General features: G+C 46.1%; 2 protein-coding genes across 2 annotated transcripts in view; both read right to left on the reverse strand.

Annotated features, from left to right (window-relative positions):
- The window catches only part of LOC147456791 (uncharacterized), an 18284-nt gene extending 17025 nt beyond the window's left edge, over window positions 1-1259 (reverse strand). The window contains exon 1 of the mRNA XM_086511873.1: window positions 1176-1259. Coding sequence (XP_086367999.1) covers window positions 1176-1259 — 84 coding nt within the window. The remainder of the gene's footprint in view (window positions 1-1175) is intronic.
- LOC147456790 (DNA polymerase I B, chloroplastic/mitochondrial-like) overlaps window positions 1-25632 on the reverse strand; it is an 89168-nt gene that overhangs the window by 18524 nt on the left and 45012 nt on the right. The gene's annotated exons all lie outside the window — the stretch shown is intronic.

The raw sequence follows: 25632 nt of genomic DNA on the forward strand, positions 1-25632 counted from the left end.
TGAACTCACAAACATAAGAGTTCATACTCACATTGGTAATATGGGAGTGGATTGTACTACCATACTTGCTACGTGAGTATTAGAGTTCTCGATGATCGACGACCATCAGAATACCGCTTCTCAACAAAGAAACTCAAAGCAACTGAACACATCTCAAATAGAGATTCTCCTGTCAAAATGGCAAACGCAAAAAGGCGCTGAAGAGAGGTACCCTCAAATGCCAAGTACTTTCTAAAAAGGACGTTGACTTGTCTCATTCTAGTTGGCAGAAAAAAATTTGACTAATAGTCGACTCACCTTGACAACAAGGTCTGCATCTTGATGCGTTATCTATGTACCCAAAAGTGTACATAATACTCGTGCTCTGTCAAAGCTTTTATAAACTTGGAAGATTTCCTTTCTTTCGTAAAATTCTGTCACGTGCACACTTAATTTGCACCAATTGGACATGCTTCTACCATAGTCTAGAGTCAATCTTAGCGTACGACCTTGCCTGGCACCTTGTGAGCCTCTAGCAAGACATGCATGTCAAGGCCGGTCACAGTTGCATTACCCTCTCTTGCACAGTAAAGCATTTTCAGCATGTAGGTTTCGCCGCACGTGAACCACCTCTTATGGGGGTCACTTATTTAATAAGCGACTTGGGGGGTAATTTAAGGAATCCTGGGCTGAATTGACTTTGCTCAACTCAGTATGTTGACACCTATATGAGGAGAGGGTGAGCGCCAGTTGAAGGAGGAGCAGCAGATAGGGAGCTTCTCAGTAGAACCGTCAAGGCCAGCGCTCGTCAGCAATTACCCATCAGCCCTCGCATTTTTCACAGGACCAGCCAGCGCTTTGGTTTTCAGCATCAAGACCAGCAGGACCAGCAAGCATTATTGGTTTTCAGCCCAGCATACATCAGCGTTTTCAGCATATAATAGCAGACAGTTTCCAGCCTTTTCTCAGCAGTAGAACCAGCGTTTCAGCATCAACCAGCCAGCATTTTGTGCTCAGCTTTCAGCCATTAGTCTCGTCGTACCCACAACATCAGCCTCGCATCTACCACAGCAGCACCTCAACGTTTCCAGTTTTCAGCCATAGCATTGTTGTCGACCTTTCCGTCTTCGACACAGAACCGTTGTCCACTTCACCGTCTTCGACACAGATGCGTCGTCGACAAAGACCCTTAGTACCTCATCGTCAACTTCATCGTCTTCGACATAGACCTCGTCGTCGACCTCCTTGTCTTCGACATTGAGCCCACAGTACCCCGACATAAACTAGTAGTACCCGTCGTCGACATCTTCGTCTTCGACATAGACCATCAACACCTCATCGTCAAAATCCTCGTCATCGACATAGAACCTCAGTACCTCAGTACCAGTACCCAACATCAGTAGCATCAACATCATTGTAGTAGCATTTGTGCAAGAATATAGAAAGTACTTGCTCGGCAACAGAGCAAGGGGGCCAATGAGGGTCGGGACATGACATACTGTGTCATCTCTTTATCTCTATCTCGTGACTCCCTCTTTCTTGCAGTTCAATTCAGTTCTTTCAAGTGAAGTAAGTGTCCCTTGTGTTTGTGGGTAGTACTAGATCCGACCTAAATCCTAAACACTTCAACGTTTCCAATTACCAGCCATAGCACCGTTGTCGACCTTTCTGTGTCACGTGACACATCCAACCCTATGTGTCCGTGGACAAGCTACAACATGATCAGGGTTCAGTTCAATCCAGTCAATCTAGCTTAGAAGTGATCTAGCACTTTTGTGAGTCTATTCGTAGACCGTGCATGCCCAGTCACTTAGTGTAGATGCATATCCTCTGGTTGCACACAGCATGATCATAAGCATTCCCATCAAAATCCTTCAGGGGAATTTTCCAGTGCATTTAGCCTATTTTACCTATTTTTTACTTATTATTTTTATGTGACTTTTGTTGGAAAGAAGGTAGGGCAATTTTGCTAAGTTTGTATATAAGCAAAATGGCAGAAGAGACAACAGGAGCCAAGCTGAGCAGGCAACTACTCAGCAAGACCCCTTGGTGGATTTCCTCCGAGCAAGAAGAATCAGCCCTAGCGTTTTCTCATCGAGGAGATCGTCGCCAGAGCAAAGACCAGCCAAGCCTAGCGTTTTGCATCAGCATCATCGCCTCAATACCCCCTTGCCTAATGTTTTGCATCAACAAGGATCGCCAGAAGAAGCAAACACAGCTAGCGTTTCAACCCTAAAGCGTAGCAGATTCAGCCCGGAAAGACCATCAGTTTTCAGCCTAAAGAAACCTCAGTTTTCAGCCCTAAACTTGCAGATTTTCAGCAACAAAGACCCACAGAATCAGCCCCCAAAATCAGCGTTTTTGGATTGTAGCAGATTTCAGTCCATAGCATTTCTGGACAGCAGTAGAAAGATTGCAAATTTCAGCCCTTAGGTCGGTCTTGTCATCACCTTCGTCACCGCCAACATAGCCTAGACTTGGATCAGTCACATGCATTCAGTTTGCACCAGTTTGTGCAATCATAAGTAGACCACTCTCGTCGGTGAGAGTGGGGCCTTCGGAGGAGGGTTTTACGTCTCTGGTGTCGTATCTCTCTCTCTCTCTCTCTCTCTCTCTCTCTCTCTCTCTCTCTCTCTCTCTCTCATACACTTGCACGCACAGTGTCCATTCACTTTGTTTGTGATCATAGCATTATCTCATTAAGAACGGAAGGCTCTACCTTCCATAAGAACAAAAGGAACCTTGAGCACAGTTCGGAGCACTCATCTTGAGCAAAGCGCAAACATTCATTCCGCTGCACCTAACATTGGTATCAGAGCTTTGGCAGTGTTCTATATCACTCAAGGAAAGAACCACAAGAACCACAGAATTTCTTTTGCTTGTTGCGGTCGCACGAACCCAAGTTCGCTTGGGCGTGTCGATTCCTAATCGTGTTTTTGAAGAGTGACACGAATCCCAAGAAAGAAGGGCTTGCCCAACCTCCCCTTGTGTATCTTTTCACTCATTGAGAGCGGACCGTGCACTTAGCAACCGGCCAATCGACGTGAGGTGGGAAAAAGCAACCTTGGTGTGAGCGCAAGGCCGCCAAGGGGTGCGCCCGCGGAAAAGAGTAGAACTCGGGTGAAGAGAAGATCCTTCTTACACACGGTTTGCAAGCGAAAGAAAACCCTCAAGAACCCAAGTTCCTCGTGAACTTAAGAACCCACAAGATGCCACGGGGACATGGCAACTGTTAACTATGTCACGAGGACGTGGCAACTGCTAACTTTAGTTGTTGGTTTCTTTCCAATGGGTTTTGTTTTATTTTTGAGACCCTCTTCTTTAAGTAGCAAACGGTCGGACATTGTATGGCCAATGTGAACGGCAGTTTCACCCGCAGATGGGAAGTGGTCGGCACTGGATTTCGTATAGTAAGAGGATGTCTAAGCTCAGAGCAAGATCATATAGGTCCCCCCGTCGCACTTGGCAAGTTGTTGGATACTAGGGAGTGACCTCAATAAAGGCCTAGAGTCAAGGTGTGACTACCAACGGAAAGTATCCGACAATTGGGCCACATTGCACTTTTGGATGCGGTCCCAATGACGATAGATGGTCAGATGACCAATGGGAGCCCAACGGAATCATTTCCTAAAATTTAGGGAACTGCTATTTTGGGCCGCGAAATGTGTTCACGTCATTACCTCCGGTATGACTAGGCTATGGAGTGCTTCCTTTCCCCCTTATGTACAGTGCGGTGCCAGGAGTGATGCCCTGCACGCTACGCATTGCTCTCTCTCTCTCTCCTCTATGAGCAGTATGTTATGCCCCTCTAGTGGGCTTTTCATTTGACCAATGTACAGTTACGTGGGTTCATGCGCGATTGCCGAGGCAAGAGCCTCTTGCACAGGTACTGGATTAGCTAGCGGCCAATCCCCGATAGGTACACGTGAATTCGGAGAGGTTTCACGTGAGAAATATCGTCCGATTCAAAGGGCAAGTAGCCCTACAGGTGCGGGAGCTCGAGGTCTTGCTACAGATGCGACCGGCACGCGAAACGGAGCCCAAAACAGGAAATTACAGCCTGCTGTGTATTTTTTCCAGGTTTAGGGTTTCGGCCCTAAACGGACCGCTCTACAAGTGATATGGCGCATTTTCAGGGCAGAAAACAGAGAATTCAGCGTGCTGCAGATTCTCGCCAGGTTTTGCAAAGAGTCCGTATGTGTTCGGAAAGTCATTTTTTGCGTAAGGATACTGACTGTGAAGCGTCCTAGTAGAGTTCTGCTGCCGAAATCGGGCCAGAACAAGTGTTTCTCAGCCTGAATTCTGCAGGGCAGCTCGTAGGAGATCACAGGTTTTATTCCCTCTGTTAAAGAATTTCGGGTGAAAGCCAACCCCTGTAAACAGATTTGGACACTCCAAGTCAAGAATCAACCGCGACATGACCAAATAACCACTTCAAAACAATTCACAGATCACAATAGATTTGCACTGGCCCGGCGGAGTTCCGTGCCTAGAGATCCAAAGACTGGCGCCCCTTTCGGTATTTCTTTTTATATTAATCAGTTCAAAGTACAAGAGAGTGGGTCGGGATTCACTCTCAGACTCTGCGTCCAAATGCTCTGAGAAGTGAAGCCCTCTCCACGTATTTAAAAGTACAAGGGATGCCCAAAAGCAGAGCCCCAAAAGCTTTCAAGTTAAAAGCATAAGAGCTCAAAAGCTCCTCTCTCTCAAGCTCTTCTCTTTTTTTTTTATTAAAAAAAAACATTCTCTTGCGTAGAGTACAAAACAACGCCCAAAAAGCTGTCAGCGCATTTTGCGGCGCGAATTCCGAAAAATCCAAACTGCGCTCCTGCTGCCATGCGGCACCCTCGCAGAAATTAGGGTTTGCTGTCAGAAATTAGGGTTTCAGCAGAAATTAGGGTTTCTGGCAGATTTTAGGGTTTGCAGGCATTTTAGGGTTTCAGCCAGAAATTAGGGTTTTTGATGTCCGCCACGTCATCACTTTGTGACATACCCCCCTCTTGAAAGCATTGTAATCGACCGTGATTACGCCTGCAAAACCGACAAAAGCCATAAACCGTCTTAGTAGACACTGACTGTTAGTACCTACGTACTAGGAACACACATCTAGCACATGTACAAAATCGACAATCACATCACACGACATCACCAGACATCTCGAGACATCTGGAGACATCACATGACATTCAACATTCATTCGGATCTTAGACCATGATTTATCCGCAATGTAGCTAGCAATCACATCTAGGTCCAATCGGGACCTCATCGATGTCCGATTGACTAACCCCTATTGCAACCATGTCTATTCGAGATCAATCAGACCAAAATGCTGCAGTCGATTCGTCTATCAGTTCCTGCACTCACAAGAAGTCAAGAACAAATCAGTATCATTATCAGGAATTCCATTTCATAAAGTCATACAGCAGAATACTGTCAGCTCTCAGTATCCCTGAAGCTCAAAGAGACATCATTGACTCTAGTATCTAAATCAAGGCATCTGTTGACACAGGAGTGGAGTGACTCCCCTCTTGTGCATCCCACTGCACCAGATCTCCGGCTGTTTCATTCGGAAGGAGACATCATTTATCTTTTCAGTAATCTGGAAAGGGTCGTAGTATCGCATACTAAGCTTTGGAAAAAGCCTCTCCTTTCCCTTTTTCTTTCGTAGGCGTGCCTTCTCAAAACGTAAGAGCACCCAATCATCCTCCTTCAATTTCATGTCGCGACCATGGCGATCCGCTGCCTTTTTCTGTCGTTCTTGAGACTTTTGCAAAGTTTCGCGAACCTTGGCAAAAGTCATATCCAGATCTCACGTATATTCATCCGCTTCAAAGATCTTATCTTTCGTGCTCACGAAGGGTGGAACCTTCGCAGCACCTTCAACAATCTCAAATGGCACCTTCCCCGTCGAAGAGTGCATCATGTTATTGTAGGCAAATTCCACCAAAGGTAAATATCTTTCCCATTGAGTCTTCTGATCTGGGATATAAGACTTCAATAAATCTAGAACCACTGAATTGGCAATCTCGGATTGCCCGTCAGTCTGCGGGTGGAAAGATGACGAGAACTACAACCATGTGCCAATGTACTCCCAAATTGCCTTCCAAAACAAAATTGTAAATCTCGGGTCTCTGTTAATCGTCTCAGGCATGCCATGTAATCTGAAAATCTGGGCCACGAACAGTCTCGCTAAGTGATCCGGCTTGACTGTTTTCTTCACTGGAATGAAATGAGCCTGTTTACTAGATCTGTCAATAACATTCCAGATACCATCGTGACCGCTCTGTGTTCTCGGGAGATCAAAAATGAAATCCATCGCTATACTTTCCCAGGGGCGGGTGGGTATGGGTAAAGGCTGTAACAATCCCTGTGCCTTATGCCTGTCAAACTTGACCTTCTGGCATACCAAGCATTCCAGATACCATCGTGACCGCTCTGTGTTCTCGGGAGATCAAAAATGAAATCCATCGCTATACTTTCCCAGGGGCGGGTGGGTATGGGTAAAGGCTGTAACAATCCCTGTGCCTTATGCCTGTCAAACTTGACCTTCTGGCATACCAAGCAACTGCGCACAAACTCAACCACATCTTTCTTGAGTCTCGGCCAATAGAAGTATCTCTCTACCCCTTTCATGGTGGTAGCAATGTCACGGTGACCCGTAAAAGGTGGACTGTGGCATTCAGTCATAACCTTTTCCCTCAACGGCTGTGTAACGCACAACATAGTCTTTTTCATCAAGTAGCCTTCCCGAAGGGAGTATCCAGCTACTGTCTCCCCATCCCGTATCCGTGTGAAAATATCTGCAAAATCTGTATCTGTGGCATATTGATCGACCATATCCTCGAAGCTCCTATGATGTATCGCGGAAATAGCCAGAACCAACGGTTTCCCAGACAAAGCATCTGCCACCACATTCTTTTGTCCCTGCACATGGACAATCTGGAAGTGGAACTGTGACAAGATGTTCGCCCACCGCATTTGCTTTTCCGAAAGCTGCTTCTGTGACAAGAAGTAGCGCAAACTCTGATGGTCTTTGAAGACAGTAAAATCCGCTCCGAGTAGGTAATGCCGCCACTGAGTAAGAGCATGGATAACCGCCAAAAGCTCTTTCTCATAAATCTGTGTTGTCATCTCCGGCCTAGAGAACAAACGGCTCTCGTAAGCTATGACATGGCCTTCTTGCATCAAGACCGCACCCAGACTACGACCATAAGCATCACAGTATACTTCAAATGACTTCTGCAAGTCCGACAAAGTCAAAATGGGTCTCGTAGTCAATTTCTCTTTCAATGTCTGAAAGGTAATCACCTCTGTGGGTCCCCACGAAAAAGGTACTCCTTTCTATGTCAAGATATGCAAAGGGCAAGCAACCTCTGCAAACTTTCGTATGAATCGCCTGTAGTACGAACACAGTCCCAAGAAGCTTCTAACTTCATGGACATTCCTCAAGTCGGGCCAATCACGAATAGTCTCTATCTTGGCCAGATCCATTTGCACTCCTACTGCGGACACAATGTGTCCCAAAAAGTGTATCTCTGGTAGGAAAAATTCAGTTTTCTTTGCATTAATCACTAACTTGTGATCTTGTAATGCCTGAAAGACCTGAAGCAGATGATCTCTGTGTTCTGCCTCATTCTTGGAGAAAACAATGATGTCGTCAAAGAAAGTGCCAACAAATAGCATGTACTCTCGAAAAATCCTATCCATCATCCGGTTAAATGTCGCAGGAGCATTGGTTAAGCCAAAAGGCATCACCAAAAACTCAAATAACCCAAAAGTCGTCCGGAAAGCTGTCTTGTAGACGTCTCCCGACGCTATCCTGATCTCATGATATCCACTCTTCAAGTCAATCCTAATAAAGCACGAGGATCCCTGTAACTTGTTGAGTATATCATCGATCCTAGGAATCGGAAATCTGTTCTTGATGGTGATTTTGTTGAGAGCTCTATAATCGATGCACATTCTCCAAGATCTGTCTTTCTTCAAAACCAACAACACTAGAGAGCAATACGGTGAAGTACTAGGCTGGACAAGACCCTTTTCCAAGAGGTCTTTCACTTTGTTCATAATCTCTTCATTCTGTGCTCGGCTCACACGGTGGTGTACTACCGGGTATCAGATCAATGGTATGATCTTCATGACGAGCAGGTGGTAACTCTCCTGGCAGGCGTTCTGAAAAGCAATCGACGTGAGTGTAGAAAATCTTGGCGTTCTTTATCGAGTTTAGACATATTTGTCCTATCATCCTCACTCAACTCTTTCATAAAGATCGAGTAAACAAACAGACTGGATTTCATTAATTTTGAAATGGCCGAAGCCGATACAATAGGGACAGACTCGCCCTACAGTTTAATATCAAGTACAATTGTTCAGCTCTTTTCTGTAGTCAAAGTTGCTTTTCTCGCCCGATAATCGACCACGGCGTTGTTCTTGTGGTACCAGGGAATCCCTAAGAGAACATCACAACCCTCAAAAGGCATTATGAACAAGTCCTCATGCCCCAAATACCCCTGACAATGCAACCGAAGTTTGCCAATGACAGGTGTAATGGCTACGTCCCTGCCGGGTGCTACTAGAATTGCCTCTGCAAGTGGTCCCATCCCATCGGGAGTAATCTCGAGTCGCGCCGCCAGTTCCGGTGAAATGAAGTTGGCCTTGGCTCCTCCATAAAAGAAAATCAGGGCCTCTTGATCTTTCACTTTGCCCCAAGCTCGACAAAGTTCTGTACTCTCATCCATGGTGTCGGGATCAGTACCCACACAATCTGGAACCAGTCTTATTTTCATCTTGCCTTTTCGTACACGGTCCTTAGCTGCTCTCGAACTCTCAGGTCTTTCGTCGTCCTTGTCATTCTATTCTTTCTATGTCTTTTTAGAGTACTTCGCGGAGATATGTACAGTTTTACCGCATCCAAAGCACTTCCCCTCCCTGATGAAGCGAGTCCGCTCCTAAAGAGTAAGCCTGGGTTGTGCATCCTTTTTCTCGTGCATCCTTTTTCTCTTGATTGCTCTTTCTTTTTCTACTGTCATTCCTAGAAGTCTGTCCGGTTCGTTGTGTCGTGACCTCATCTGTGGGGTAGGTCAGACTGCCAGAGTGAATTGCAAAGCCCCCTTCGCATGACTCATCAACGCCTGAATAGAAGTTGACTTCTGTTCCAAGCAATGGTCTCGGATCTCTGAAGGTAGACCCAAGGTAAACCGCTCAATCTGTTCTCTGAACGAGATCTTCTTGAATGAAGAGGCAGGTAGAAAAGAGTTCCAGAATCTTTCACAGTAAGAATTCATTGTATCGCTCTTGGTCATCCGGAGATGGTTCCAAGCAGCTCGTATATCTCGCTCAAACTCTTGAGTCAACCAAGAAGAAATAAAAAGCCTCTTGAATTTCAGCCATGTAACTGGCATAGTCTTGCTTAATAGAAGCGTGGACAACCAAGCGCGAGCATTCCCCTTAAAATAAGAGGCATCTCTCCGAATCTTGGAGTGCTCTGAATAGCGTCCTCCAGCGAAAGCGATGTCAAACTGCTGTACAAAAGACAAAGCCTTCGAAGCATCGAAGTATCCCGAAAAAGTATCAAACTTAAGTGCTTGGCCACCTTCCTTAAACTCTCGGGACTTTCTTGCTTCTATCTTCGAGAAAGTCATACTGGTTGGCTTTGTAAAAATTCTTCTTGCTCGCATAAAAGTTTCCGTTGTCAGAGTCTGAACTGTCCGTAGACGAGTCCTTTGTAGAAGTGTCACTCACTGGGCGAGACTTAGACTTCCTTGCCTTTTTCTTGCCCTTTCCGAAGTGTTGTTTCTTGCTTCGCTTTTTGCTTTTTTACTGTCTTCTTCGCTCGAGTCTGAAGAGCTAGAAGAACTGTCAAAAGAGCTAGAAGAGCTAGAAGAACTGTCTGAAGAGCTAGAAGAACTGGGTGTCACGTGACACATCCCAACCCTATGTGTCCGTGGACAAGCTACACCAAAGCAAGGTTCAGTCAGTTCAATCAAGTCTAGATAAGCAGTGATCTGGCACTTTTGTGAGTCTATTCGTAGACCGTGCATGCCCAGTCACTGAGTGTAGATGCATATCGTCCGGTTGCACACAACATGATCATCAAAATTCCCATCAGAATCCATTAGCATCAGTTTGGGGAATTTTCCAATGCATTTAGTCTATTTTCCTATTTTTGGTTATTTTCACTTACTATTTTTAAGTGACTTTCCAACAAAAGTAGGTAGGGCAATTTTGCTAAGTTAATATATAAGTAAACCCAAGTTAGCACTTTCTAGCAGAAGAGGCAGCAGGAGCTTCCCGCTCAACAAGCAACTTCTCAGCAGTACCCTCCCTCGGCACTTAGCCTCGCCATACCTCCCACCTTCCATTGGCGTTTTTCCCAGATCCAACCCATCGCCATCCCAACACTCTGGCTTGGCGTTTTCCCCTTCAAGCAACCCATAGCCTAGCGTTTCTGGAGCGCTACCCCTCAGCAGATCCTAGCGTTTTTACCTGATCCCAATCAACGTTTTCAGCCTTCACTAACGCTAGCAAATATCAGACACTTCAGCGTTTTTGGCTTGGCAACACCAAATCAGCAATAGCGTTTTTGGCTAGCAGCAAAGTACATCAGCGTTTTTGTTCTCAACCCTAATCTAGGGCAGATACACACAGTTTTCAACCTTAGACACAGTAGCAGATCAGCCCAGATTGGTTGCAGATGTTCCCTCATTTTCAGCCCTAAAAAACGCAGCCCAAACAGTCATTTTCAGCCACCGAAACAGTCCCGAAATTCAGCGATTAGAAGATCACAGATTTCAGCCATCAAGTCGTCATCGTCGTCACCGTCGTCGTCATCGGCATAGTCCCATTGCATCAGTCCATTGCATACGCATTGTACACCTTTGTGCAATCAAAGTAGACCACTCTCGCCAACGAGAGTGGGGCCTTCGGAGGAGGGTTTTACAACCTCTCGGGTGTCGTATCTCTTCTCTATCCTTCTCTCAGTCTCATTCACTTGCACGCACAATATCCACTCGCTTTGTTCGTGATCATAGCCCTCTCCATAGACGAAAGGCTCTCTCCTTCCCTAAGAACTAAAAGGAACCTTGAGCAATGAAGATCACTAATCTTGAGAAAATACAACATTCATTCCGCTGCACCTAACATTGGTATCAGAGCTTTGGAAGTGTTCTGCATTACTCAAGGAAAGAACCACAAGAATTTTTTTTGCTTGTTGCGATCGCACGAACCCAAGTTTACTTGGGCATGGCGATTCCTAATCGTGTTTTGTTGAAGAGTGACAGGAATCCCAAGAAAGAAGGGCTTGTCCAACCTCCCCTTGTGTCTCTTTTCACTCATTGAGAGCGGACCGTGCACTTAGCGGCCGGCCAATCAACGTGAGGTGGGAAAAAGCAACCTTGGTGTGAGCGCAAGGCCGCCAAGGGGTGCGCCCGCAGAAAAGGGTAGAACTCGGATGAAGAGAAGATCCTTCTCCAACGCCATTCGCAAGCAAAAGAAAACCTCAAGAACCCCAAGAACCCAAGACCCTCAAGACTCAAGAACCTCAAGAACCCAAGATTCTCACGAATCAAGGACCCCAAGAACCTCAAGACCCTCAAGAACCCAAGTTCCTCGCGAGCTTAAGACCCCAAGATCATAGTGCATGGTCGTCACCCGAAGCGGAATGGATACTTCGCATACAGGTGATGAGCATGAGAGAGGCGACGAAGACTCGCCCCCACCCGGAGATGATTTCTTCAACCCTCCCCCTTTGCCATCTACGCCACCAAGTGCATCAAACCCTATGGAGGCAATGGTCAAGCAGATGATGGCCATGATGGATAGACAAGAAGCAAATCGCCTTGCTCAAGACCGTGAGCGCGACGAAAGAGACCGTGAGCGCGACGACAGGATTGCAAGAATGGCCGCAGACCAAGCAGCCAAGGACCGCGAGCGCGACGACAGTAATGTAAGATTTGGCGCACAACAAGAAGAAAATCGCATTGCTTTAGAACGCGAACGCGACGCAAGAAAGGAAAGAAAAGAACTACTAAAGGAGGAAGCGGCAGCACGAGACGCGGCCTTGGAGGCCGAACGTGAAGCTCGAAGGGAGCTACGCACTCAAGAATTGCTTGCCCAAGTCCTAGCCTCGAAGACCGAATCCCAAAGATCGTGGGAGTTCATCAAGTGGCGCAAGCCACGATGCGGATTCCTACCATCCAGTCACAGAGAAGTTGACTTTCAGTAAGTATGACGGTAAGACGGATGCTACAGTTATTCATTCTTGGTTGCATCAATTTAATGCTTATTTTGCGACAACTAAGAAGACAGGAAATAGCAAAGTTTTGACGACAGCTATGTACCTTGCCGATGATGCCATCAATTGGTGCCACGCATGGCAAGAGGCACAGCTAGCCGCGCACCTAGAGGCAACCGACGAAGTCAACGCAATTTGCGGCGCGAATTCCGGAAATCAGTACTGCGCTCCTGCTGCCACGTGGCACCCCGGCAAAAATTAGGGTTTTCTGTCAAAAATTAGGGTTTTAGTAGAAATTAGGGTTTTTGACGATTTTAGGGTTTGCAAAGATTTTAGGGTTTCAGCCAGAAATTAGGGTTTTTGTTGTCCGCCACGTCATCACTTTGTGACAACCCCTATCGCCCCACGGGCCGGTTTCACAAGAACCCACGACTTCAGAATGGTCATCACTCGAAGCGGAATGGATATTGTGCTTGGAGGTGATGAGCATGAGAGAGGCGAAGAAGAATTTTCCCCACCAGGAGGTTTTTCTGACCCTTCCCCATCTACGTCAAGGATTGCACTAACTCTTATGGAGGCCTTGGACAAGATGTTTCTGGAAAGAAAGTTAGAACGCCAAGCAAGAAATGCAGAAAGAATGGTAGAATTTGATCGTGAATGCAAAGAAAGAAAAGCAGAAATGGAATGCAGACACGCAGAAAGAAAAGCATAAATGGATCGCAAGCACGCAAAAAGAGAAGCAGAAAGAAAGGCAAGACAAGAACAGCGCAAGCGACACATGCAAGAGTTCTTGCGACTCTTTTCTCAAGTGCTGGCACAGATACAAGAGATTCATGAGAAGGAGACTCTCTCAGTCTCTTCTTCTCCCAAGCATGACACAGGATTTGCATGATTGTGAGAAGCATGATGATTTGATTGATAATGATAAGAATGACGATTTGAATGTCAATGATTTGTATGATGATTTGGATGACAATGACAAGCATGATGACTTGCATGATCAAGATGTGATTTCTCCCAAGCATGATGACTTGCATGATCAAGATGTGATTTCTCCCGAGCATGATGATTTGCATGATCAAGATGTGATTTCTCACAAGCATGATGATTTGCATGACGATTACGTGATTGTTCACAAGGATGATGTGTTAGTGGATGCTTTTTCTAGCGAAGCTAACCTCGTTGTAGTTTCGATCAATCACGAAGGACTGATCTTGGCTTTCGAGTCGAGGTCCAAAGAACCCCCTCAGGACGATTCGATCATTCAGGAAGAACTGATCTTGGCTCTCGAGCCTAGGTCCAAAGAAACCTCACAGGAAGTATTATGTGTTCGCATGATTGATACGCACGCATTGTTCGAGTGTTTCATTCGTGATCGTTTCCTGTATATTAGTCAACGTCTTTATGTGATCCCTTTTATTAGGCATGACATATTGTACGTTGAGCACATTTCGCTCATGAATGAGCACGAATGTATGCGGATTTTTCATGAAAAGCTGAAAAGTATGCATGTAAGGAAATCACAGTCCATGTCTCTTCCTTGGCATGACACATTTGTAGAGAGAGCACATGAAAGTATGAGCACCAAGCATGGGCATTTCCGTTGTGAATTGCCACAGTTGATTGCTCTAGATACTTAGAGAAAGATTCGATCTCATTGTTTGCGTGTGTGTGGTGAACAATTTGGCACTCCGTCTCTTTGTTCATCTACATTGCATACACAGTCTTTGAGGAAGACAAGATTTTTTCTACTCACTTTACATAGAATGGATATGTTCATGGTTTTGTGTTGGAAGTGGTTTCAGGAATTTTCAGCCGTGGAGATTCTTGAAGAAGAAAGAAGCATGACACTCGACGAAGTTGAAGCATTGAAGGAGCCACACAAGACTTTGTCGCTTTCGACGCAGCCCATAGAAGCAAGCGTTGCAGACCTTTATGAAGTTCAAGTACCGCACGACCCACACATCCAAGTGGGCCGGCGAAGAGTTTCTTCCAGGATTCCGGATGCTATTGGCGATTTCCCTCGACGCCATACAGTTCGGTACCAGTACCTCACTTTGAAAAGGGGGGGATGTCACGTAACACATCCAACCCTATGTGTCCGTGGACAAGCTACAGCATGATCACGGTTCAATTCAATCCAGACAGTCTAGATTAGAAGTGATCTAGAACTTTTGTGAGTCTATTCGCAGACCGTGCATGCCCAGTCACCTAGTGTAGATGCATATCCTTTGGTTGCACACAGCATGATCATAAGCATTCCCATTAGAATCCTTCAGGAGAATTTTCCAGTGCATTTAGCCTATTTTACTTATTTTTGATATTTTTCACTTATTATTTTTAAGTGACTTTTGTTGGAAAGTAGGTAGGGCAGTTTTGCTAAGTTTGTATATAAGCAAAATGGCAGAAGAGGCAACAGGAGCCAAGCTCAACAGGCAACTTCTCAACAAGACCCCTTGGTGGATTTCCTCCGAGCAAGAAGAATCAGCCCTAGCGTTTTCTCATCAAGGAGATCGTCGCCAGAGCAAAGACCAGCCAAGCCTAGCGTTTTGCATCAGCATCATCACCTCAGTACCCCCTTGGCCTAGCGTTTTGCATCAACAAGGATCGCCAGAAGAAGCAAACACAGCTAGCATATTTGCAGAGACACATCAGCCTAGCGTTTTTGAAGATCCCAGCAGTTGCAGACATCTCCATTTTTAGCAATAGAAGACCAGCAAGATTCAGCCCTAAAGCATAGCAGATTCAGCCCAGAAAGACCATCAGTTTTCAGCCTAAAGAAACCTGCAGATTTTCAGCAACAAAGACCCACAGAATCAGTCCCCCAAAATCAGCATTTTTGGATTGTAGTAGATTTCAGCCCATAGCGTTTTTGGACAGCAGTAGAAAGATTGCAGATTTCAGCCCTTAGGTCGGTCTCGTCATCACCGCCGTCACCGCCGACATAGCCTAGACTTGTATCAGTCACATGCATTCAGTTTGCACCAATTTGTGCAATCATAAGTAGACCACTCTCGCCGACGAGAGTGGGGCCTTTGGAGGAGGGTTTTACAACGTCTCTGGTGTCGTATCTCTCTTCTCTCTCTATCTCTCAGTATCATACAATTGCACGACAGTGTCCATTCACTTTGTTTGTGATCATAGCATTCTCTCATTAAGAACGGAAGGCTCTACCTTCCATAAGAACAAAAGGAACCTTGAGCACAGTTCGGAACATTCATTCCACTGCACCTAACATTCCGTCTTCGACACAGAACCGTCGTCAACTTCATCGTCTTCGACACAGAGCCGTCGTCGACAAAGACCCTTTAGTGCCTCATCGTTGACTTCATCATCTTCGACATAGACCTCGGCGTCGACCTCCCAGTCTTAAACATAGAACCCGTAGTACCCCAACATAAACCAACAGTACCAATCGTCAACATCATCGTCTTCGACATAGACCATCAGCACCTCATCATTGACATCATCGTCGTCGACATAGAACCCCAATACCTCAGTACCCAGTACCCAGTACCCAGCATAAGTAGCATCGGTACTGTCACGAGGACGTGGCAGTTATTAACCATGTCACAGAGATGTGGCAACTGCTAACCTTGGTTGTTGGTTTCTTTCCAATGGGGTTTATTTTATTTGTTTAAGACCCTCTTTTTGAAGTAGCAAACGGTCGGACATTGTATGGCCAATGTGAACGGTAGATTCACCCGCAGACGGGAAGGGGTCGGCACTAGAATTCGTATGGTAAGAGGATGTCTAGGCTCAGAGCAAGATCATATAGGTCCCCCCGTTGCACTTAGCAAGTTGGTGGATACTAGGAAGTGAACTCAATTAAGGCGTAAAGTCAAGGTGGGACTACCAACAAAAAGTATCCGACAGTTGGGCCACATTGCACTTTTGGATGCGGCTCCAATGAGGATAGATGGTCAGGAGACCAGTGGGAGCCCAACGGAAGCATCTCCTAAAATTTAGGGAACTGCTATTTTGGGCCGTGAAATGTGTTCGCGTCATTACCTTCGGTATGACTAGGGGAACACTTTACAACTCTGCCGTGAAGTCAACTGACGCACCAGTTGAGATATTTTTAGCAGGGAAAGCCCAAACTCGGAAACTGGGCGACGTGTCAGCTTGTGAGCGATTCTGCCACTCTGGGAGGCAAAAACGAGCTGCATATCATCAAAGGGGGCGCCATTTTCAGCCACAGGCGGATTGCAACAGGTACAGAAGCTATGGAATGCTTACCTTGCCCTCTATGCACAGTATGGTGACGGGAGTGATGCCCCGCACGCTACATACTGCTCTCTTTCTCCCCTACGTGCAGTTATGTGATGCCCCACAAGAGGGCTACTCATTTGACTGATGTACAGTTGTGTGGGTTCATGCTTTTGTGCTGAGGCAAGAGCCTCCTTGAGCAGGAACAGGGGTAGCTAACTGCTGCTCCAAAGCAGGCACTGGTGAGGGTCATAACCTCACCGTACAGGTGCAAAATCAGCGCTGTGTATGCGCTGTAATTTGACTGTTTTTCAGCCATACGGACGCCAGGATCATTGGGAATCGTGCCCCACTGGCAAAGGACAGTTAGGGGACTGTTTGGGGCTGAAAACAGAGCAAAAACCAGTAAATACAGCGTGCTGAATTTACTGTTTTTGGACAGGAATCAGAGGGTATACGACAGTGCAAGCGAGTTCCAGCAGGGGAATTGGTTTCACGCAAGTTTTGGGGCTGTTATGCTGCCGAAATTTGGCCAAATCAAATGGTATCTAGGTGGATACACGTGAAGGATTCCCAGGACCTTACCTTGTAATTTACCCTCCTAAAGAATAAAGAAATACCGAAAGGGGCGCCAATTTTGGGGCCTACAGGTTGTCGGCGTCTGCTCGGAGCATTCTAGCTTCTGAGCCGTGTGTGTATTCAAGTGTTAACTCCTGTCGCAGGTTTTCTTTGCAAAGTGCTCTGTGTGTGTGCATAAGTAAAGAATTTCGGGTGAAAGCCAACGCCTACCGCCCTACGGGCCAGTTACATGGTTCCGTTGCCGGGACATCAATCACTTTTTCCTCAAAGAGTGAGCCTGGATTGTTCAGGGTAAAGACACACAGTGCAAGAACGCGGGGATTACACTATGGCCGACAAGGGGAAGGGAATTATGGAAGAGGGTTCCTCTCCAAAGGACAGGCAGGAGATTCCTATGGTTTTTGAGATTGGCGAGAGCTCACGGCCACGTCAGTCTGTACCTCCTGTCAACGTGAATGTCCCTCCAGTAGTACAGGGCTTTATGACAGGGCAACTTGAGGATGATGCGTTTAAGACTCAGTTAGTTGCCGCGGTGAATGTCTTTTCGCAGCTGGTGCAGAATCCGAGGTTTATGGAATTCTTGCAAGCGCCACCAGTGCAACATCAAAATAGGCAACCTACGCCGCGTACAGAGCTTGTTGAAGCTCAAGCCCAGGTACTTCATGAGGCGCAGGAGGAAAGGGAACACTCGCATGTTGCGGAGTCGGGGGCTCCAAAGCAGGTTCCTCCCGTGCTTGAACAGGTGGCTAGAACGCCTATTCCACAGGTTATGCCAGTTCAGCCCGCCACCTCTCAGAGCCAGCATGTTGTCTTGAATGGGCAGGGAGCTGGATACCAGGCTATGCACTCAGTTTTTCCACCACCCACGGTACATCCTGGGTATTTCGGAGGTGGATCAGTGTTCCAAAGTATGGCTGGTTATGCGTCTAGAAGTCAGCCGTACATGCCAGGAACAGTGTTTGGGGGTATGCAAGGCATCATGCCAAACCCCATGTATGGTACTATCGGCATGCAGCAAGGTTTCCACGGCAACCAGGGCCAGTTTGGGGTGCCACAGGGTCATTTTGGCATGGCTGGTTTTTCTGGACAGCAGCCAGATATCGCACCTCTGACGCAAAATGTGAATGGCCAACACGTGCCGATCATGCCTAGTACAGTGCCCATGTTGCAGACCATTCCGTATGACAATTTGGGGGCACTAGAGAAGCCGAAGGCTTACAAAGAGGGTGGTGCAGCAGTAAAGTTCAGTACCTTCAGTGGTTTCGAGGACAAGACAAAGGCACTCACTTTCCTCCAGCAGTTTGATACAGCTTATGCGGGAGGGAATTTTACAGAGGCCTCGAAGGTTAGGAAAGCTGCCACTTTCTTAAAGAACAATGCGCTTACATGGTGGACGACATTGTTAATGCAAGGACAGGCACCCGCCACTTGGGTTTACTTCAAGCAAATGTTTGCATCTGCTTGGCTATCAAATGAATTTGAAGCCGATGTCCTGACAGATTGGCACCAGCTTACGGCAGCTTCGTGCAAGAGCTTGCTGGAGTACAATAGGAGGTTTTGTAAAGCATTACTCTCAGTGACCTCCTATAGATTTGTGCCATTGACAGAGCAGATAGAGAAGTATTGTTGTGGGCTGCCTAAAGGGCTTCGCGATTACTGTACAAAAAATAGAGTGGCTACCCTTACTCAGCTTATGGAAGTTGCGAACACTGGTCTTGCCCTGTTGAAAGGAGAGGACAGTGGATTTCCGAGCAGTGATAAAGGAGGGCAGCAAAAGAAAAATTCAGCGAAGAAGCCCTTTGTGAAAACGGCTCCTGATGCGTCACAGGGGTCTGAACAGGCCACCAAAGATAAGGATTCAGCTGGGACTTCTGCAGCGCAGGCAAAGAAACAGAAAAGGAAGCCTTTTGTGCGCAAGTCGCTCGAGGAAAAGAAGGTCCTAATGGCTGAGAACAAATGCTTTATATGCGAGCAGCCTGGTCATATTTCTATCAATTGTCCACAAAGAAAAAGGCCAGCTGACTCAGAGGATAAAGAAGACCAGAAAGGCAAGAAGCCTAAACCCACGCAGGTTTAGTGCCAGACATGGTGGGTGACAGGCCCAGCACAGATGCCAGTGAGTTATGCAGGGCATGGGGTAAAGTTAGGGATCAGACAGCACTCATCTTCTTTGATCCAGGTGCCAAAGCCAACTTTATCTCACCAGAGTTAGCTATGAAGCTGGGCATCAGAGCTGAAGAGATGGGGTACACAACAGAGGCAGGGTTGGCATGTCCTGGCCACTCAGAGTGTGTTACTCCCATCATTGGAAAACTGCGTCTGCATATTCAGTCTTATGTGGACACTGAAGAGTTTTACATCATGCCGCTGGAAGGTTGTGACGCCTTGTTGGGGATCCCGTGGATGTTCCGAGTGCATGGAGTCTTGGATGCCTACAACAAAAAGATCACTGTACAGCATAGGGGCAAAACTCACATCTTAGATGTAAAGCTTAAAGGAGAGTCAGTCCCTATTGTATCTGCTTCTGCTATCACTTCTGTAATAAAGAATCATCTTTCTGTGTACTTGATTTTTGCACGTGATGTCTCAGATAGGGATCAGTCAAATTTATCTGTGTTAGATAAAGAAAGGTCAGCATTTTTGCAAAAGTTTAGTGACTGTTTTTCTGATTCATTACCGTCGCAATTACCGCCAGAGAGACCTGAGGACCATCGGATAGATTTGGTGCCAGGGTGTAGCCCACCAAATAGACCTCCCTACAGGGTTAGTGCGGCACAGCAGAAAGAGATTATGGGCCAGGTTGAGGAGTTATTAGAGAAGGGGCTGATTCAGCCTAGTTCTTCACCCTTTTGCTCCCCAGTGCTCCTAGTGCAGAAGAAGGATGGCTCATGGCGCATATGTATTGATTACCGTGCGTTGAATAAGAATACCATCAAGAATAGGTTTCCTATTCCTCGCATTGATGATATTCTCGATCGTTTAGAGGGTGCTGCAATTTTCAGCAGGATAGACCTGAAGAGTGGGTACCATCAGATTCGTATAAGCCCAGAGGATGTGCACAAGACTGCGTTTAGAACGACATTTGGTCTTTATGAGTTTCTAGTGATGCCGTTTGGGCTAACAAATGCTCCAGCCACGTTCAACAGAATGATGGACCGGATTTTCCGCTCGCATCAACAGTTTGTGGAACATTCTTCGATGACATGATTGTGTATTCGAAGAATGAAGAGGAGCATAGGCGTCACTTGACCATTGTGTTCGAAGAGCTGCGCAGTCACAGGTTACTTGTCAATCCTAAGAAAAGTGAATTCTTCCTTGAAGAGATCCACTTTCTGGGCCACATAGTCTCAAAGGATGGTGTTAGAATGGATCCCGCAAAGGTCGAAGCTATCAAGACATGGCCAGACTTGAAGACTGTGCACGATGTCAGAAGCTTCTTGGGATTGTGTTCCTACTATAGAAGGTTTATCAGAAATTTTGCAGAGATAGCATCGCCTCTTCACGCATTGCAAAAGAAAGAGGTCACTTTCAGATGGACCCAAAAAGAGATTTCAGCTTTTAGTCTCTTAAAGGAAAAGTTGACTTCAGATCCAGTTATTGTTTTGCCAGATCTCAGGAAGTCATTTGTGGTCCAGTGTGACGCGTGTGGCAGTAGCATCGGAGCAGTGCTAATGCAAGATGGACAGGTAGTAGCCTATGAAAGCCGAATTTTGCAAGGGCCAGAGAGGACTATGCAAGTCTATGAGAAAGAGCTCTTGGCCGTGATTCATGCGCTTTCTAGCTGGAAGCACTACCTCTTAGGTGCTGGTGCTGATTTTGTTGTCCAAACAGATCATCAGACCTTGCGATACTTCTTGACACAGTCAAAGTTATCCGAAAAGCATATGCGATGGGCAAACATTCTTTCCATGTTCCACTTCCAGATTATGCATGTGGAAGGCAAGAAGAATGTTGTGGCTGATGCGTTATCAAGAAAGCCACAAATTTCAGCTGTGTCAATTCCTTATCATCATGAGTTAGATGACATGAAGGAACAGTATATTGCTGATGAAGATTTTGCAAGGATCTTTGAACAGTTACAAGAGGGGCAACATCACGAGCACTACCTCCTCAGAGATGGTTTTATGATGATGCATGGCAGACTTTGTGTCACTAGGCCACTGCGACATAAGGTCATGGAAGAGAGTCATGTCCCACCGTATGCAGGGCATCGTGGCATTGATGCAACAATTAAAGCGGTAGAGACGTTCTTCTATTGGCCTACCTTGAGGAGAGATGTGGATGCCTTTGTGCGAGCATGCATAGTTTGCCAAAAGGTCAAGTTTGACAGGCAAAAGGCACCAGGGTTGTTACAACCACTGCCTATTCCGGATAAGCCATGGGAAAGCATTGCTATGGACTTTATCTTTGATCTTCCAAGGACGCCAACAGGGAATGATGGTATATGGACCATTATCTGCAGGTTCAGCAAGCAGGCCCATTTTATCCCTGTCAGGAAGAAGATAAAATCTGATCAGATGGCACGCTTGTTCATGTACAATGTGTTTAAGTACCATGGTATGCCACAATCGATTATCAGTGATCGTGATCCTCGCATGACCAGTTTGTTCTGGAGAGGATTGTTTGAGAACATGGGTACTACGCTCAAGTTCTCGTCTTCGTTTCATCCACAAACTGATGGACAGTCAGAAGAGGCCAATTCTACTGTCTTAGATCTGCTGAAATGCTATGTGTCAGATAATAAGGGCAAGTGGGAACAGTATTTGCCTATGCTTGAGTATGCGTACAATAATACGGTGCATTCGTCTACTGGCAAAGCACCTTTTGAAATTGTTGAAGGCGGCAAAAAGGTTCCTCCCATTTTGCACACAAAGGACAAGATCTTTGAGGCAGATCGATATGTTGAGAACATGGATGAGATGTATAAGAAGATTAAAGTTGCCTTGGAGAAGACTCAGGCAAAACAGAAAAAGGCTGCTGATCGTCACCGTCGTGAATTGCTACTATCACCTGGTGATTGGGTTCTCTTAAGGTTCGAAAAGGCAAGGTTAAAGAAGATGAAGGGCAAGGAACGGCTGTTTCCTAAGCTCAGCATGCGTTACTATGGGCCTTTTCAAGTGCTTGACAAGATCAGCGATGTGGCTTACAGACTGAAATTGCCTGATGCGTGGAAGATTCATAATGCGTTTCACGTGAGTCTTCTAAGACCCTTCGTGGGTGATGTGCCAGAAGATATGCCAGTTGAGGATCAACCAGAAGTTGAGGAACTTGATGAGATCCTGGTACCTGAGCAAGTTTTGGCACATAAGGACAGAAAAGTTAAAGGACAAGTTGCAAGACGCTATTTGGTGAAGTTCAAGAACTATCCGCCTATGGATGCAAAGTGGATGGAAGAGCATGAACTGTCAGAGTCACCAAATGTATTGCAGCTTTACCTTGAAGCCTTTGGGTTACAGCCTACTTATGCCCCAACCCAACGTGTGCAAAGGAGGGGTAATGATAGAGCTAGTACATCAAATGTACATATGAATTCAATGCCATAGATGGAAATGGCAAAAGTATGAAGGCCTCATTAAGTCATTTGTATCTATGTATGTTACGACCTTTCTTGCGGATACATGCGATGATAAAAGAGTGTTAATAGCACAAGATCATCAGTGGCGTGTATTTATGGTATGCAATCGAGGACGTTTGCGATTTCAAGAGGGGGGTATGTCACGAGGACGTGGCAGTTATTAACCATGTCACAGAGATGTGGCAACTGCTAACCTTGGTTGTTGGTTTCTTTCCAATGGGGTTTATTTTATTTGTTTAAGACCCTCTTTTTGAAGTAGCAAACGGTCGGACATTGTATGGCCAATGTGAACGGTAGATTCACCCGCAGACGGAAAGGGGTCGGCACTGGAATTCGTATGGTAAGAGGATGTCTAGGCTCAGAGCAAGATCATATAGGTCCCCCCGTTGCACTTAGCAAGTTGGTGGATACTAGGAAGTGAACTCAATTAAGGCGTAAAGTCAAGGTGGGACTACCAACAAAAAGTATCCGACAGTTGGGCCACATTGCACTTTTGGATGCGGCTCCAATGAGGATAGATGGTCAGGAGACCAGTGGGAGCCCAACGGAAGCATCTCCTAAAATTTAGGGAACTGCTATTTTGGGCCGTGAAATGTGTTCGCGTCATTACCTTCGGTATGACTAGGGGAACACTTTACAACTCTGCCGTGAAGTCAACTGACGCACCAGTTGAGATATTTTTAGCAGGGAAAGCCCAAACTCGGAAACTGGGCGACGTGTCAGCTTGTGAGCGATTCTGCCACTCTGGGAGGCAAAAACGAGCTGCATATCATCAAAGGGGGCGCCATTTTCAGCCACAGGCGGATTGCAACAGGTACAGAAGCTATGGAATGCTTACCTTGCCCTCTATGCACAGTATGGTGACGGGAGTGATGCCCCGCACGCTACATACTGCTCTCTTTCTCCCCTACGTGCAGTTATGTGATGCCCCACAAGAGGGCTACTCATTTGACTGATGTACAGTTGTGTGGGTTCATGCTTTTGTGCTGAGGCAAGAGCCTCCTTGAGCAGGAACAAGGGTAGCTAACTGCTGCTCCAAAGCAGGCACTGGTGAGGGTCATAACCTCACCGTACAGGTGCAAAATCAGCGCTGTGTATGCGCTGTAATTTGACTGTTTTTCAGCCATACGGACGCCAGGATCATTGGGAATCGTACCCCACTGGCAAAGGACAGTTAGGGGACTGTTTGGGGCTGAAAACAGGGCAAAAACCAGTAAATACAGCGTGCTGAATTTACTGTTTTTGGACAGGAATCAGAGGGTATACGACAGTGCAAGCGAGTTCCAACAGGGGAATTGGTTTCACACAAGTTTTGGGGTTGTTATGCTGCCGAAATTTGGCCAAATCAAATGGTATCTAGGTGGATACACGTGAAGGATTCCCAGGACCTTACCTTGTAATTTACCCTCCTAAAGAATAAAGAAATACCGAAAGGGGCGCCAATTTTGGGGCCTACAGGTTGTCGGCGTCTGCTCGGAGCATTCTAGCTTCTGAGCCGTGTGTGTATTCAAGTGTTAACTCCTGTCGCAGGTTTTCTTTGCAAAGTGCTCTGTGTGTGTGCATAAGTAAAGAATTTCGGGTGAAAGCCAACGCCTACCGCCCTAAGGGCCAGTTACAGGTACCCATTAGCATCAACATCATTGTAGTAGCATTTGTGCAAGAATAAAGAAAGTACTTGCTCTCGCAACAGAGCAAGGGGACCCTTGAGCGTTGGGACCCGACATCCTGTGTCATCTCTTTCTCTCTCTCTCGTGATGTCACGTGCACATCTAACCCTATATGTACGTGGACAAGCTACTTCATGACATAGGTTCAGTTCACTTAGAATAGGAAGTGTTGCTAAATTGGCTTTATTTGACAAAAAAATAATTCTAAATGAATTATTGGATTTATAAGTGAGAGGGGTCTTTCCCTTGGAGCACAAAGGAAAAATAATTCTAAATGAATTATTGGAATTTTAAGTGAGAGGGTTTTTCTCACTGGAGACGTCCGAGTACAAATATTTATAGTGCGTCATTCAGAGTAATGACGAGCATTGTGAACGGGAATTTCTATAAGGCCACCAGGAACAGGTACTTCTGATGCGTCACATTAGATGGGTGAGAGGGAGCATTGGGAAGAAGTATTTGACCATCGGGGAACGGACATCTCTGATGCGTCATAGGATGGGTGACATAAAGCATCGTGAAGGAGATTGTACTGTAAGTTTGGTAGAAAAGAACTAGGTGAGGGTATTCCTGATGCGTCACAAGGTTGGTGACGGGGCATCGGAAAGGAAATATTCCATAATCAGTAGGAAATTCTGAACTGTGTTAGAATTGTGCACAAGGATGAACAAGCCACTTGAATGAAGATGGGTTTAGAGGAAACTTTGAGGAAAAAACAGATGCTTTTTGAGAAAGCGGGTTGCTCTTCGGGAAAGCGGATGCTTTCTTGTGAGGAAGTCTATTTCTGCATCGCATCTATGCAAATAAGCATTGTTTTCAACTTATAGTTTTGTTGAGTTTTTGGGCAGGTTTAGACCATTTTTAAAATAGGCCGGCCGCTCACTAGAGACATCCAAGTACAGAGTATTCCTAGTGCGTCATTCAGAGTAATGACGGGAGCATTGTGAACGGGAATAACTATAAGACCACCAGGAACGAGTACTTCTGATGCATCACATCGGATGGGTGACAGGGAGCATTGGGAAGAAGTATCCGACCATCTAGGAACGGACATCTTTGATGCGTCATAGGATGGGTGACATAGAGCATCGCGAAGGAGATTGTACCGTAAGTTCGGTAGGAAGTGACTCGGAGATGTGTATTCCTGATGCGTCACAAGGTGGGTGACAGGTGCATCGGAAAGGGGATATACATAGTCGAGAGAAAATTCTGAATTGTGGTAGAATTGTGCACAAGGAAAAGCAAGCACTTGAATGAAGATGGGTTCAGAGAAAACTTTTAGGAAAAACAGATGCTTTTTGAGAAAGCGGGATTGCTTTTTGGGAAAGCAGATGCTTTCCCGCGAGGAAGTCTATGTCTGCATTGCAACTGTGCATGTGATTGCATCTAGG

Source organism: Adiantum capillus-veneris, chromosome 5 (genome assembly GCF_014529385.1).
Source record: "Adiantum capillus-veneris isolate H3 chromosome 5, ASM1452938v2, whole genome shotgun sequence".
Taxonomy (NCBI): Eukaryota; Viridiplantae; Streptophyta; class Polypodiopsida; order Polypodiales; family Pteridaceae; genus Adiantum; species Adiantum capillus-veneris.